This window comes from Carassius auratus, chromosome 2, assembly GCF_003368295.1.
Source record: "Carassius auratus strain Wakin chromosome 2, ASM336829v1, whole genome shotgun sequence".
In the NCBI taxonomy this organism is placed as follows: domain Eukaryota; kingdom Metazoa; phylum Chordata; class Actinopteri; order Cypriniformes; family Cyprinidae; genus Carassius; species Carassius auratus.
Window position 1 is genome coordinate 27,655,357 of NC_039244.1, and position 17,373 is coordinate 27,672,729.

General features: G+C 37.3%; 1 protein-coding gene across 3 annotated transcripts; it reads right to left on the reverse strand.

The window, feature by feature from the left end:
• Positions 1-165: 165 nt before the first annotated feature.
• On the reverse strand, positions 166-14,224 carry LOC113038878 (TSC22 domain family protein 2-like). Of its 3 annotated transcripts, none has more exons than XM_026196645.1 (4): positions 12,193-14,221; positions 5,728-5,802; positions 3,925-3,976; positions 166-1,570 (listed from the first exon to the last, which is right to left on the reverse strand). In XM_026196645.1, exons 1-4 carry the CDS (start codon positions 13,671-13,673, stop codon positions 1,283-1,285), a joined length of 1,896 nt encoding a protein of 631 aa, XP_026052430.1. In that variant the 5' UTR covers positions 13,674-14,221; the 3' UTR covers positions 166-1,282. The 3 variants fall into 3 exon arrangements, 2 of the variants coding, with proteins under 2 accessions (XP_026052430.1, XP_026052441.1); XR_003274824.1 differs by having other exon boundaries at positions 1,503-1,570; positions 5,622-5,802; positions 12,193-14,224; XM_026196656.1 differs by lacking the exon at positions 5,728-5,802 and having other exon boundaries at positions 12,193-14,219.
• Between the last annotated feature and the right edge of the window lie 3,149 nt (positions 14,225-17,373).

The window sequence follows — 17,373 nt, forward strand, 5'->3', positions numbered from 1 at the left end:
AGGTACATCAGTCTTGTTTCCTGGGGAAGTCTCTGCCTGCGACCAAATCACGTGAGACTTAAAGTGTGTGAATATAAATCGCGTTGCATAAAGCAGAAACAAGAGCATCGCAGACGATTTCACACCTGGTTTCAAGTGTGATACAAATACTCCAAAGCAGTTTTGTAATTTGAATATTGCATTTATTTAAATACATTAAAATTTGCAATGTAACAAAACTATTGGCATATGAAATTCAAACACCATTTAAATGAATGAAACATGGCTCACTTCATTTTCTGTGGCTAGTGCGTCACACACTAGTCTGTTTTATCTCCTTCCCCCGCCGACATCATTCACAGACTACTTACAATACGAGTGCCCAATACAAATGAGGTAAGAAAGTGGTTTGACTTTTACAGATCATGCAGAACATGCCTAAAAGCAACAACAACAAAAAAAAAGTTTGCTGTGAGGAACAATTAAAAAAAAGAAAAATGTACAGAGAGTGTGCATAACAAACAAACAAAACAAAAAGAGAGAGAATGAATTACACAGCTTTGCATCTTTGGTTACAAAGTAGGTTGAACAACTTCACAGTTTATTTTCTTTTAAACCCCTTTCCCGAACCCAAAAACATACGAGACTTCAGGGCAGCGGGCAGGAGAATATGGCAACACACTACTAGCGACAGAACTGAAGCTTTCTTCATCAGGGCAGACCATTGAGGATTCAGTTTAGATCTTCACCCACACACCTGTACAAACTTGTTACGCTCTTTTCATCTTTACACTATACAAAATGTACATTCACCCCAGGTTCACATTCATAATCCACAGAGAAACGTCGCTGTTAGTGTTTCCTCTCCACCCACTGCTACTCTTGCATTGATGATTGATTTAGTCAGACCGCTGCTTGATTTGATGACCGGTTGCTGTCGGATTGAAAGGTTCTGCAGACATTGTTCCTCTCTGAAAATAGCAGCCCTGTAATAAATAATAATGAGTAACTGACTGGTGAATCGAAATCGGATGAAGTGCGATGGCTTTGAAAATAGACTCTGAAAACTGCGACGCTAAAAAATACACTCTTTTCATGGCTGGATTCTCTTTATTAAAAAAATAACTCTCTTCACAAACTCTCCACCTCGTCATGGGGGGAAGGGCCAAACGGGACCCAAAGCAAGACCGCAGTCTGCAGGAATGCTAGTGTGTTGTGTCCGAGCAGTGGCGCTGGCGGACGTCACGCACGCTCAGCCCAGTTTCCTGCTGTTGTGATCATACATGCGTCGTTCGCACAGGCTTCAGGCCGAGGTGACGTTGGGCTGTGGCTGTCGTGGCAGGGAGTCCATGGTCTCGTTGACGTCCAGCTGTAGGTAAGGCTGAGGTTGGGGCTGGGCTTGGCCCGGGACGGGAGCGTTGGAGGTGGACTGGACGCTGAGCTGAGAGAGCTGCTCGTTGTTGGCCAGAGATTTGAGCACTGCGTTCTCTCGCTCCAGCACAGAGTTCCTCTCGAAGAGCTCTTTGATTTGCTCCTTCAACACCTCCACCTCCTCCCGCACGGCGTACATCAGATGGCTTTTCACTAAATCCTGCCAAACATGACAACATTTCAGAAAACAGTACAAAATGGCACCAATTCAACATTTGTCTATTGCACCGCCCTGCATCATATTTCTTAATTTCGGGATGCTGATTCTAGCTCATCACACTCTCTCACAATATACCCATTTCGTGGCATTTCAGCAGCCATCTGTAGGGTGAAGTTGTCTTGTTCTGTATCAGCAGAGGTCCTGTGTTCCTCTGAGACCACTCTGACAGATTACAACTATTTGTTCAATTCTCAGCCAATTTTCACATGTATGATTGATTCTGAAGACAATGTTATGCCTAATCCTGAAAATGCAAACACGAGTCAAATTTGAGTTTTACTATAGAAAACTATAGATTTTGTGAAATAAAGCTAATGTCTTGTGTTTATGTAAAGTTCTTTGATATGAAATCCATTGTATTTGAACACATTTTTCAACTTGTTTGCAGGTTGTAAGGTAAATGACACATTTACATTTGTCATTCAAACTTTTAAACTTGACAATGTTATTTTAAAGTAACAACAAATCAGAATATGCTTGCTTTTTGCAAATCAGCAGTATTTTGCAGGGCTGCGTTAAAAACAAAAATAAATAAATAAATAAATATTTATTTATTTATTTTTATACATTTTAATAATTGTATATATTTTTATATATATATATATATATATATATATATATATATATTTATATATATATATATATATATATATTTTTTTTTTTTTTTTTTTTTTTTTATACATAGACATATATACACAGGTGCATCTCAAAAAATTTGAATATCATGGGAAAGTTATTTTTTATTATTTATTATTATTAAAAAAAGCTATCTTTCTTATATTCTGCATTCATTGAACACAGACTGAAATATTTCATTAGTTTTTTTGTTTTAGTTCTGATAGTTATGACCTACACCTTAGGAAAGTACAAATCAGTATCTCAATTTTTTTTTAAAGATTTTCTTAAAGATCAATCAAAAAAACATTTACAAAACAGAAATGTTCAAGATCTCCAAAGCAGGTATAATTATGCGCTCAATACTTAATTGGGGTTTCTTCTGTAAGAATTACTGCTTCAATGTGGTGTGGCATGGAGGAGATCAGTCTGTGGCACTGCTGAGGAGTTACTGAAGCCCAGGTTGCTTTGATAGCGGTCTTCAGCTGCTCTTTACTGTTTTTCAAATGTTACTTATCTTCCTCTTCACAATACCCCATAGACTCTCTGTGAGGTTCAGGTCAGGCATGTTAGCCTGTATATTATGGCAAATAAAGCACAGTAATATCATGACCATCAAATCACTTGGAAGTGGTTTTGGCACTGTGGGCAGGTGCTAAAGTCCTGCTGGAAAAGGAAATCAGCATCTTCATAAAGCTTGTCAGCAGATGGAAGCATAAAGTGCTCCAAATTTCCTGGTAGATGGGTTGCATTGACTTTGGATTTGATAAAACACAATAGAGCAACATCAGCAGATGACATGACACCCCAAATAATCTCTGAGTTCAGAAACTTCACACTGGACTTTGGATTCTGTGCCACTCCAGACCTTGATTTCCAAATGAAATGCTAAATTTACTTTAATCTGAAAAGAGGACTGTGGACCACTGAGCAACAGTCCAGTTCTTTTTCTTCTTACACCAGGTGAAATACTTCTGACATTTTTTTTTCTGGTTCAGGAGTGACTTGACTAAGAATGTGACAGCTGTAGCTCTTTTCCTGAAGACATCTGAGTGTGGTGACTCTTGATGTGCTGACTCCGGCTTCAGTCCACTCCTTGTGAAGCTCTCCCAAGTTCTTGAATCAGCTTTTTCTGACAATCTTCCAAAGGCTGTGGTCATCCCTGCTGCTGGTGCACCTTTACCTACCACACTTTTTCCTTCCAGTCAACTTTCTATGAATATATTTTGATACAGCACTCTGTGAACAGACAGCCTTTTCGGCAATGACCTTCTGTGGCTTACCCTCCTTGTGTCAAGTCAGTAGTCTTTCCCATAATTGTGGTTGCATGTTCTGAACTAGGCCAAGAGGTACCCAGTATTTATACTTAAAATTAATCAAACTAATCAAGCTCAAAATGAAATATTCAAATTTTTTGAGATACTGAATTTTTTATTTTCCTAAGCTGTAAATCGTAACCATAAGAATTAAAACTCTTGAAATATTTCAGTTTGTGTGCAATGAATCTAGAATAAGTCACCTTTTTTAAATTAGAGAACAAAAAATAAAAAGACCTTTTCCATGATATTTAAATTTTTGAGATGCACCTGTATAAAATAATAATTTTATATATATTTTGAGATTTGAAAAATTTGAAGTTTTGTTTTAAATTAAAAAATAAATTAAAAAAAAAAACTTACCATTGCTTGCTCTATTTTATTATCAATGGCAACCACACTTGCTCCAGAGGCACTGCAATTGGAAGAAAAAAATGAAAGAGAGAGAGAGAAAAAGAGTTATGCAAAACATTGGTTGCTTACAATTACATCATATTCATTTCGCAGAAGTTTAAAGCCTACTCATTGCTTCTTTCTCCCAATTTTGTTTCAAGAACTGCATTGTTAGGGAGCCTTCAACCAGCCATAGATTAGGTTACAAGTAGGCACAGGAACCGAAATATGGTTATGAGACTAGTGGCTAAATTATTATAGTAGCCTGCATTGTATAGATAAGCTCCGACATGATCAATTCTGTTTCACAGTCTCCGATATTTGTATATGATGGTCACATTTCTCCCTCTATAGACAATCGAACAGAACTTTCCAACGGTTCGAGAAGCAACCTTAGAAAATGGTTTTTAAATCATGATGTTTTACTACAGTAAATATTACTGTATTTCACTGTCAAATAAATACAGCTTTGGTGCGCAGAAGTCTCTTTAAAAAAAAAAAAACAAAAAAAAAACAAAAGAGAAGTAATCGACCTCAAATTTCAATATTTATCAGAGTTAAAGGTATCCAGACCCGAGAGTATGATTTGTCTCCTCCTTAATGACACATTTTTGTATATGTGCTGTTGTTTTTCTGAACACATTTAATCATCTGTAGCACTGAAGCAGAATTAACATGTGTAGATCCTGACAGAAAACGATGACACTGACTTTCTGTACTTTTCCCTACAATCTACTTGCACAGGAAAAGCAGATAAGCATCAACCATAAAAGGTCCATTTAAGAGGAAATGCTTTTAGTACAGAACCACATTTTCGGAGACTAAACTGCTCTGTAAGTTGCACTAAATGTTAACTTTCACAAGCATATCCATATAACCAACTGCTGAACAATTATACAGCCTCATAAAGGTCAAGAAAAGTTAAAAAGTGACAAAAAAACCACTTAAGAGATTTGAGTGCTGTCCTGCAGTGTCAGGCTGTACAAATGTGTACAAAGAGTGTTTGTGCCCTTCAATATCCACACAAAAGCATAGGCAGACATCTCATCTCATCTTCTCTAATGCCATGAAGTCAAAGCACTGACCAAAGATGATTCTGGACAGGATCACTGTATCTAAAGAAACAGTATAATGTTGGGGAACTTGTTCGACCGACAAATTAGATCCAGTCTTGCAACATATCCAAGACCAGAGCAATGGCTGCTGAGAACCTCAAGCAAAAGCATTTAAAGACAGGCTTTTCCATACAAACAAAGGACCGCTTGTATTACTTATTCTTGCCTTTATAAACAAGATGCAGTGAGGAGAGAACATAAGGTTAGTCAAGAAACCAAGCTGATGCGCTAGCACTTTATTTTACAGTCCTGTACATGCTACGGTCTTATAGCAATAACTGGGAAATAACCCTGATCCTTCTCCTAAACCTAACCGTACTTTAAACAATCCAGTACTTTCTTGGGTAAGTACATGAACTGTAAAATAAAGTCTAACCCTTAAATGAACGGTTAAAATATTTCAGGAACAAACTTCTGGCTTGGCTTTGTGGCACTCTGCAGCTCAACACTGCCCTTTTAATTGCATTAGTGAAAAAGCAACATATTTGAAACATGATTCATCACATTTAGCCCACATTTAAAAATACTGCAATTTGCATATGAGCACTGTACGTTGTGTTTGTGCGGAGCATGGTTTAAGCCTCACAGCCGTGCCTGGCCCATGCAGCACACTTCAACCCTCATTTGCCTTCACACCAGGGCCGTCCCGTTACTGTACCTATCACAGGTCATCTTTGAGTCCTTCAGCCTACTGCCAGACTGGAAGGCTTGGAAGAAAGCTGTGGAGGGATTCCTGCGCTCCATCCAGCAGAAAGAGAGAAATAGAAAAGGTTACATGAGAAATGAAAAGTACAGGCCGAAGAGGAAGTCTGCTTAGTATGTGGTGTTTAAAACCACAAACAGAACAGCTGAGATAAGATGGCCAAGACAGAAGACATTCACTGTATATTTTCAATGATTCTGCTGAAGCAAATCAGGCAAGATGATTATTGCAATCATTTCAATTCGCTTTTTGACCACTATGTTTAATGACCACGTCAGAAAGAGATCGCATCTCATTAAATGTCTATACACTACTGTTCAAAAGCTTTTAAAAAATGTCTTCATGTTTTGAAAAAGGTTTTTATGATCACCAAAGCTGAATTAAAAAATTACAGTAAAAACGGTAATATTGTCAGATATTAGAATTTTAAATATTTTTTTATATATTGTAAAACGTAATTTATTCATGATTACTCCAGGCTTCTGTGTCACATGATCTTCAGAAATCATTCTAATATGCAAATTACAACAACGTTTAATTAAAATAAAAATGTATAATGATAGACTATATATATATATATAGAGAGAGAGAGAGAGAGAGAGAACTGACCCCAAACCTTTAAACGATGGTTTAGATTACTAGATTTTCTCTTTTACTTTAATAACACTGCATTTAAAAAAGAAAATTCCCCTTTTAAAGCTATTTTCAAACAAACACAAAATTATATATCACAGGGATTATATATAGCACAGGGATAGAGATCATTTTTATCTATATTGTCCAGTCATACGATTAAAAAAACCCATCTCACTGACATTTAAAGATATGAATTATGTCTAATAAAGATTGGTCAGTAGCTAAAAGCTGAAGAATCAGTCAAGTTCTTGTGCTAAAGTGGAAGAGACCATCAACATACAGTACCAGGAGCTTTCCTTACAGGAAAAGGACAGAGTGTACTATATTGGGGTGGGAGGCAGGAGCAGACCCTCCGCTCCTCTCCATATAGGAATGGGAGGGGACAGGAGTATGAATATCTGGAGAAACAGCTTTTCCTAGAATCCGTGGAACGCTGGCCGTTCTCTGATGGGGGTCGAGACCCCACAAGCACACGCTCGCAAAGGGCTCTTTTCCTTCTTACCATGCATGAAACCTCACGGGGACGGCAGATCATATCTGGATCCAATAAACATCAGAATCGTTAGTATTCGACAGCTACGTGTTGAGACAAATATGCACTTTCTGCAGATTCCAAATGTATGGATAATGTTACCCACGAGCTGGCTGGCTAGATTTCTAAAACCATGAGCCAATGAAAAACATACCAGCAAAATATGGTAACCATAACAGTGGTTAATGCCATAACAGTCGGGTTTGCAGAAAATATTATTATTTTATCACTGAGGTCATGTTTATAACTCTGAAGTGGATCAAAACAAATTGCTTTGTCAGAAGAACAGTTTGAACTAGAATAAATCATTATGGTAATAACCAAAAACAAGTCATCTTGTTTTTGGTTATTATCTGCAATATCGTGCAGCCATACTGTTAAAGTAGGGCCCTAAGAAATCCATTTTATTTTGCCCCAAATTAAGTTTTTAGGACCCGATAAAATCCGTTTTTATTTTTTTCCGAATTCCGTTAAAACCGTTTCTCGTTTTAATTATTTATTTAACCCCTATTTAATAGTTACATTTATTTATTTATGTTTATCAAAAAGCATGTCTAATTAAAATCATGAAACTTACATTTTCACATCAATTTATTAGAAGTTTATCGAAAATATTAAAATGTTTAGGTCCCTGTGAAATTGTTTATTTTTTCTTAAAAAAAATTGTGACCAAATTCAGTGTTATAGCATGTCTCATTATTTGAATGCATAAAACAAAATTTTTTTTTTTAAAGTAGCCTTATTTTTCCTCAGAAAATCTGTGTTATTTAATTCTTTCTGGTTATCAAATGAAGGCATAAAACAAATTTAATATAAATAAAATTAACTTGGCAAACAAAGGGGATTTACCATTCAAATGAAAACATGGAATAAATGTTTTGATTATTCCATAAAAAATAAATGTTTGTTTCATTTTAGTAGTAGGCTATGTACATTCTCCTAAAAAATAGTAACAGGCACAATGTCTTGAAATCAAACCAGACTTTTATTTTGACGGGTTGCCGTGAATACCTTCACAGTTCTGTGTATGTGATATGAGGCTGGTTTTACTCAAAAGTGGGGGAGGGTGGCTCCTTTTTAATGATTAATTTTTTTTTTCTTAAAAAGCATGCCTAATTAATTACAGTCATGAAACTTTCACATTTTAACAAAGTTTAACAAAAATATATTTTATAAATGTCAGATAAAAAGTATTTTCCCCACGTTCTGTTTCGTTTTTATTGCATTAAAACAACTTAATTCATTTAAATGTATTTGACAATAGCCCTATGAAGTTCTGTGTTGTGTATTAACATTTTTCTTGATATCAAATGAAGGCATAAATCATTAATTTAATTCATCTTTTTTTTTCAGGTAAAAGTTAAACTCACTCTTTATTTTTCGGCACAAAGGGGATTACTATTGAAATTAAAACATGAAAGAAATAGCTTATTGTGTGATTATTCTTAAAAAAAAAGTTTTAATAATTTTAATAGTTAAAAGTTAAACCGGACTCTTATTTTGACGGGTTGCCATGAAGACCTGTGTGTATGTGATGTGACAATAGTTTTACTCAAATTAAATGGTCAAATGCTCTGAAGTGTCTGCTATTTGTTTGCAAATCAGTCACTTATGAGTGAGAAATAAATTCCCTGCTTAATGTAGTGTGGCCGCCCCTTACACAAGACGAAAGAAACAGCTTTTATTCTTAAGACAAAACTGAGATCGTAAATAGATCATGACAACACAGAACTCTACACGAACAAAAGCCTGCAGAAGTTCCCCCACAGGAAGTACCTGAAAAGTTTGTGTACTGCTTTAGTATCAGCGCTATTACCTGGGACGGAGGTGTTGAGAAGCTTTTTTTTTTTTTAAGAAAGAGTGAATGCTTGCCTAATACAAAGAGCTTTTAGGTATGAGAGGCATTAGAGAGAGAGAGAACGAAAGACAGACTGGGTGAGAAGGTTCATTCTGAGCTGTGCTGGTGTTGAGAGACTGACACATTAATCAATGCATAACACTCGCATATAAATCTAAGATAATCCTGAAAGTCCTGAAGGTAATGTCAGTTTAAGGCTTTAACTTTCTTCATACTCTACAGGCCTGTCTTGAATAACTGGTGATCTGTCAGGGGATGTTATATGCCAGCATGAGATGACATCATATCTTAAAAATGACAAAAACGGAAGTGGTTACACATTCCTACCAGCAGATGGGGCGAGATCTGACCTCATGTTGCACAATGAGCTAATTCATCCAAAATCCTTTTTAGATCGGAGACTCATAATCCTAAAACTGTCAAAAAAACATCATATGGGACAGAGTGATCATTAACTGTTACTTGCAGGACTTGGACCTGGCTTTGTTGTGAATGACAGTGTGATGCAATCAGTGTTTTATTAGTTGAGCTACACAACATGTTGGTCATATTTCATTTTTCTAAATAATAATATATTTTTTTTTTAATGTTAAAACCATTAAGATGTTTGCACTGACATTTTAAGTACGTTTCTTTCTTCCATTCCTTTTATTTGTAGTGCAGTTATATTATTGCATCATGGTAATGTATAGCGGCAATTCATCTTATAATAATGGGAATTGAAAAAATTTAATTTATTTCTGTGATCAAAGCTAAATTTTCAGCATCATTATATAAATCATTTAATCATCATACAAATCATCCTTTATAAATTTAATGTTTGCTTGCTGAATATAATTGTTTCTTTTAATTATTGACCTGAAACGTTTGAACAGTGCAATCGATTTGAATTAAAAAATAAAAATAAAAAACCTGAATGACAGTTAAATCTCTTGAACAGTATTTCAATATTTTAAATTACAATATTTATGTAAAAAAAAATAAGAAAATAATAAAACTCTGCTATAGATATTTATGCACACTTGCAGTGATTAAAAATGTATGATGTGTGCCAAACCATATATGCAAATAAATCAAGCTGCACTGTGCAACAAGATAAAGCAGCGACAATTTTGAAATACTTTCATGGAACTTGTGGGGGATCAAAGACAGATGCATGGCATATTTCAGTAATTCCTGCACAGGAATGCTGTCTTGAGGAAATCACTCAACTCATGTTATCTGAACACCTGCCTGTCAGACGACCAGAGACGCTCATGCCCCTATACATAAAGACGATACATAATGAGTCATAAATGGGTAGTGATGCCTGTCTCAGTCTTTTGAAAGAGCAATAAAGAAAAAAATTAATGGATTTTTAACCACGTAGGTGGAGCAACCTTATCTCTAGAAGTAAAAGATAGAAGGTCTACTGTTTGCTACGTGACAGGCCTTCACTATCACATGCCCCTCTTCTATATCAGCTACAAAAGGTGTCACCAGTGACAAGAGTCTCGCCCCCGGCCGGGCGACTGAAGGGCACGTATGAGGAATCGAGATCCAGGCCTCCAGTTTACGACCACGGCCTGCTCGGTCTGTACTTTGACTAGAACCAAGTTAAAGCCACAGAGTGATCTGAAGCACTCGACAGTTCACCATTTCCTCTCGAACATGGCAACAAGTTGATATATTGTGTACAACTTGCAACGCTGGAACTGAAAATCGAGCATCTAAGAGGAAGCCAAGCAGCAACACTTCTCAACTGAAACTGTGTCACCAGATATGCACTTCACGTCGCTTTTCAATTGCGAGAGCATTTTATATTTAGTCTTTTTTGGCATTCTTGTGACATGCGGAAACAAACAAGAAACATTTCTGTTTGAATGCTTGCATTAAGGTTTCTGATCGATTCTGTACACAAAACCAGATCTTAAATAAATAAAAACTATCGCACTCCACATTAAAAACAACTCATGTCTTATAAAATACTTTTCAAAAATTTGGGGTCAGTAATATTTATTTACTTTTTATATTTTTTGAAGAAATTATTTTTCAGCAAGGATGCATTAAATTGATTAAAAGTGACGGACATTTACAATGTTACAATGCTTCAAATCAGTTAACCAATAATCATGAAAAAAAGTAACATTTTCTTCAAAAAACTGAATAATAATCAGAAATGTTTCTTGAGCAGCAAATCATCATATTAGAATGATTTCTGAAGATCATGTGACACTAAAGACTGGAGAAATGATGCTGGAAATACAGCTTTACATCACAGGAATAAATTACATTTTAAATTGTATTTAAGTAGAAAACAGTTATTTAAAATTGTAATAATATTTCACAATATTACTGTATTTTTAATCAAATAAAATGCAGCCTTGGTGAGCAGAAGATACTTTTTCAAGAACATTTACAAAAAAACTTCCAGACCCCAAACATTTTGAACAGTAGTAATATATATTTATATATATATTATTTATTTATTTTTTAACTGAATGACTGACTTTATTAACAATAAATAAAAATCCTACATAACTAATCAATTTTTAAGGAAAACTAGACAAGTGCATCACAAGACCTGGTACCTCTCCGGTCAAAAGGTCTGGACACACTACATTAAATTTGGTTTTGGATTCACATTTGTGTATTTCGTATGATTTGAATAGCGTGAAGTTGGTTAAGAAAATGAACAAAGCTGGAAACCACATTATATGAGGTCTTTAACATTTCTATTCATTAAATGATTCTCATAATTCCTTTGTTTCAATGGCTTTACTCATGCTAAAAGGTAAAAAAAAAACTGTCAAAAGTAAAGAGTAAAAAAGTGTGGGTGTGTCCAGACTTTTGCCTGGTAATGAAATAGCAAGAAATGTCATGACCCTAATGAGAACAGCCAAACATCCATCACATGTCACTGCATTCCTCACAGAACAACCACATTAATGCACACAACACTGTGTGGAAAATTACCAAGATGAAGCAGTAAATGCCTATGAAGCCACTCAATCTTACAGCATGATTTCAAAACCATGCTACATTTCTGTTCATCTACATTTGTTGACACTTCTTCCTTTAAATATTCCAATTATTAAAAACAATCTTTGAAATCTTACCGGAGCCTGTGTGTATGCTTTAAAATAAACTGTCTGGAGCTAAACTAAATCAAGACAAAGAAGAAAAGTTTACAGGTGAATTAATTCACTTAAAGGGATCACACCCACACGGACCAGATTCTAGTTAATAAAGTTTTGAGTGTGCGTCAAAAAATCCACTATGTGATAATTTCACTCCGTTATGTACGCCTGGAAACACATTTTAAAATTCCTTGACATTTCCAGGTCTTCCATGACTATGGGAACCCTGCACGACAGTGAAAGTTCAGGCAATCAAATCATCAGTGGCACCTCACCTGTCGTCTTCCCCATCAATGGGAATGGGTATCCCGAAAAGACTGTTGACCACCGGGTTGGGCAACGGCAAGCCTTCTGTGATTAAGGGCTTCATCATGTCTTGACTGTGAACCTGCGCAGACGCATCAGACATCCTCCGACTCTCATCCGTCAGGCTGAAGACACTGGTGCTCATGCCCGCTGCCGTCCCATTGCGGGGAGCCTGGGACGTCTGGGTGTGTGTGGAGGAATTGGGTACTGAAGCAGGTCCTGGCACAGCGGTGAGCACACTTGAGGCGAGCGTCACCGGTGCTACGGGCAAGCTCTGGGTGCTTTGCGGAGCAGTCGATAAACCATGCATTACTCCTGAGGCCTGGTATTGTGCCAGGGTTTGCTGCTGAATGGATGCCAGAGGGACGATGCTGCTCAACAGCCCCACCGCACCCAGATTTGGGACACCTCCAGGGACTCCAGGCACTTCTACTGTACCCAGGACTTGCACTCCTCCTGTGGCCGTGGTCGGAAGTGGACCTGAGCCCTGATTGACAGCATGTCCGGCGGAAAGGCTCACCCCGGGGAGGGACTGGGGGACAGTAATCGGCATGTTACGCTGGCTGTAATCAGGCTGACTGGTTGATATCAGAGCTGCTTGACTTTGCAGTTGGTGTGTAATAGGCTGGGGTTGATAAAGCAGCGGCTGCACTTGAGGAGACGGAGGGATGCTGGGAGATTTCTGAAGGTGGGTGCCCGGGTGTCCTCCATCGTGGAGACTTTGAGGGACAGCGACATGAGCAGACGGAGGAACTGGCTTATTACTTAAGGACTCGGGTGACCCAGACCCTGACGTGAAGCTGTGCGTGTGCTGTTCTGTATTATGAAGCGGGCTGGTGAAAGACGACCCGTCGGAATTTACATCAGGAGCCATTATAGACCCGACGGTGGCCCCGAGCCCACTGTCTCTGTCCACACCGGGCTCTGTCACATTGGTGTGTCTTATACTATCCCCAGTCCTGCTCATCACAGAGCCCTCGGGGTCTTTATCGTAAAACTCCATACAGGTCCACCGGCCCCTCCTGAAGGGCTCCCCGGAGCCATGGTCAAGCTTTATGACCCTAAAGCGAGAAGTGCAGCTGGTTACAGTCGAGGCAGTTGATGAACTGTTGACTTGTGCAGACTGACTCGTACCTGCTGCTTGAGAACTAGAGCCCAGGACGCCCAGGTGACCCGGGGGGCGAGGGCTAAACCTGCCGTTCAGGGGAGCAGAAGCGGGCAACTGCCCCTCTGATTCACCCACATTATTCAAAGTCTCCTCTGAGGAGCTCCTGTCACATATCTCAGTCCTGGACATGTCAAAGATCTCGGAGGACACGTCCTCTGTGCGGGACTCATCCGGGTCATCCAGGCTCTCGGTGTCGTCGGTCGCGCTGTTCGCCGCGACCTGAGCCTGAGTCACACTCGTGATCTGAAAGCAGCTCTTCTTCTTAGCCGGCATCTTAGACATGCTTACCAGCTCTTTATGACACCAAAACCCCTTAAAGACGCTGCTGACTTCACAGAACAGCAAACTGTTGAGACACCGGACCCCAAATTTCACAGTTTTCCGTGACGGTCGTGTGTCATCCGTCTTCCTCTTCTCTCCTGTTGCATTTTAGACGCGCGCGTGGCGGACGAACACAACCTCCGCGAACGGTGTGCGCGAGCTGACGTGTCGGTTATTAGTTTATCCTCATATGCGGGTGCCCAGAGCTCGGTGAGGCCGCTGTTGTAGATTCGGCTGTGTTCACTCCCCCTACTGCCTCCACTTCTCTACCTACAGATGAGTATCAAACACATCGTGAACGAGCGCTGTGAGACACCGCCTAACACGTCACGACACCCGGCGACTAGATCCTGGCGTACTAACAAAACAACCACGAAAACTGTTCGACATTAAAGTTTATAGTCGCCAACTAACTCGCAGACTTCGGTGACAGAAAATCTAAAAATTTTACCTCCTGACAAGATGGCTATATCAATTCGCGATGCATGCTGGGAAACGAGCGCAACAGGCAGGTCGCGTAAAAAGATGGTGAATATGGCTTATTACGTTCAAGCTAGTGCGGTGGTGTAAGTTCATCGACTCTTTTATATAGTCAACCTACTTTCCGGATAAGGTCAAAACATTTTTTATTCACTTTTAATGTGACTTCTAGTCACTGAAAATTTGTTTCAGTCTTTAATACAAATAAATAAATAAAGGTTTCCACTATTATTGTCCACATAAAAAATAATAAATATAACTATATACGTTAAATCATAGTGGAAACCTGCCAAAGGATACATTATTTATCAGTACAACTAGGCTACTTCGTTACCTTCTAAAAATCTATCTATCTATCTATCTATCTATCTATCTATCTATCTATCTATCTATCTATCTATCTATCTATCTATCTATCTATCTATCTATCTATCTATCTATCTATCTATCTATCTATCTATCTAAGCTCTGTTTTGGCCAACAGAACGTGTGTGTGTGTTTTTATATATATATATATATATATATATATATATATGCATATGTATGTATATATATATATATATATATATATATATATATATATATGCATATGTATGTATATATATATATATGCATATGTATGTATATATGTATGTATATGTATATATGTATGTATTAAAAACTGCTAGATCTGATTACTTTTCTTCTCTTTTAGAAGAAAACAAAACATAACCCCAGGTATTTATTCAATACAGTGGCTAAATTAACGAAAAATAAAGCCTCAACAAGTGTTGACTTTTCCCAACACCACAACAGTAATGACTTTATGAAATACTTTACTTCTAAGATCGATACCATTAGAGATAAAATTGCAACCATTTAGCCGTCAGCTACAGTATCACATCAGACAGTGCACTATAGACCCCCTGAGGAACAGTTCCACTCATTCTCTACTATAGGAGAGGAAGAATTGTATAAACTTACTAAATCATCTAAACCAACAACATGTATGTTAGACCCTATACCATCTAAGCTCCTAAAAGAGGTGCTTCCAGAAGTCATAAATCCTCTTCTGACTACGGTATTATTAATTCCTCATTGTCATTAGGATATGTGCCCAAAACCTTCAAACTGGCTGTTATTAAGCCTCTCATCAAAAAAACACAACTTGACCCCAAAGAACTTGTTAATTATAGTCCAATCTCGAATCTCCCTTTTCTGTCCAAGATGCTAGAAAAAGTGGTATCCTCACAATTATATTCCTTCTTAGAGAAAAATGGTATATGTGAGGATTTCCAGTCAGGATTTAGACCGCATCATAGTACTGAAACTGCTCTCCTTAGAGTTACAAATGATCTGCTCTTATCATCTGATCGTGGGTGTATTTCTCTATTAGTTTTATTGGATCTTAGTGCTGTGTTTGACACAATTGACAACAACATTCTTTTGCATAGACTTGAACACTTTGTTGGCATCAGTGGAAGTGCATTAGCATGGTTTAAATCGTACTTATATGACCGCCATCAGTTCGTAGCAGTGAATGAATATCATATCGATCACAAGTGCAGTATGGAGTACCTCAAGGCTCAGTTCTAGGGCCGCTACTCTTCACGCTTTATATGTTACCCTTGGGAGATATCATCAGGAAACATGGTGTTAGCTTTCACTGTGATGCTGATGATACGCAGCTCTATATTTCCTCGCAGCCTGGTGAAAAACACCAATTTGAAAAACTAATGGAATGCATAGTCGATATAAAAAATTGGATGACGAGTAATTTCTTACTGCTAAATTCAGAAAAAACAGAGGTGTTAATTATAGGGCCTAAAAACTCTGCTTGTAATAACCTAAAACACTATCTAAGACTTGATGGTTGCTCTGTCAATTCTTCGTCATCAGTTAGGAACCTAGGCGTGCTACTTGATCGCAATCTTTCCTTAGACTTCACTTCATCTACAGCGATATCATTGACTTGATTGCAAATAAATGCACAGACACTATTTAAATGAACAGAGATGACATCACTGAATTCAATGATGAACTGCCTTTAACTATCATTTTACATTATTGAGACGTTTTCCAAATGAATGTTGTTCAGTGCTTTGACGCAATGTATTTTGTTTAAAGCGCTATATAAATAAAGGTGATTGATTGATATGTATGTATGTATGTATGTATGTATGTGTGTATATATATATATATATATATATATATATATATATATATATATATATATAAATTGCATAAAGTACAACATATAAAACACTTGACAATCTGACCCGACTTAACATTTATGAAAAACAACTTTTAACTATTAACTATTTACTATGATTACTTTTACTACTTTTACTATTAAAATCTACATGTTTTTTTTGTTTTTGCCTGAATATATTCAAGTGAATTTTTTATTGAGCATGCTATATATATATATAAATCAAGTTTAAGAGAGAACAGTGAAATCAATATATAGCATGAAATATATTTTTATGTATTATTATAATTCAGTGATATTGTGCAGAATATCAACAATGACCAGCAGAGGGAGTGATTGTATTCTCCACACACTGATTTTTCTGATTTCACTTCATCGCTTGAGAATTCTGTAACTCTCTATTGGCTCTCTTTTATATTATTTTGGGTTCCAAGGGTCCTAATATGTAATAATTGCACTTTCTGCATGTCAAGTGTAATACAGAACTAACGCTCTGTAAATTGACGACCATTAACCTACTTTGAGGAAAATCAGGAAGTGGCTTAGTTCAGGAGGAACCTCCCATCTTGTGGATTTTCAAAGATTTATTACAGTTCGTAAAGCTCCACTTCTTTCACATTTTAGAAAATGTATTTTTCACAAAGAATGTAGGAAAATCTGTCCTTTTTATATGCATTATGTCCTTATTCTTAAACCACCACTTTAATTTTGTTCCTTAAAGCAGCTAATCCAAATAATGTGACACATTTTACTACTTTTTATCTTAAATCCTCTGTTGGATTTAGAGGAGTGACACGGTCAGGTGATTACAATAATGTTCCTCGGCTGTCTCGAAAAAGAGAGATAACAAAACTGTAGACAATGGGTGTGCCTCCAAAATGATTGACCTGTAAATATTAATATCTATGGCTTTGTTGTGTCATTGTCTGACACTTGATCTGTCCTGACATTATGACAATGGATGTCAGTAGTGAATCACCAACCTGTCTC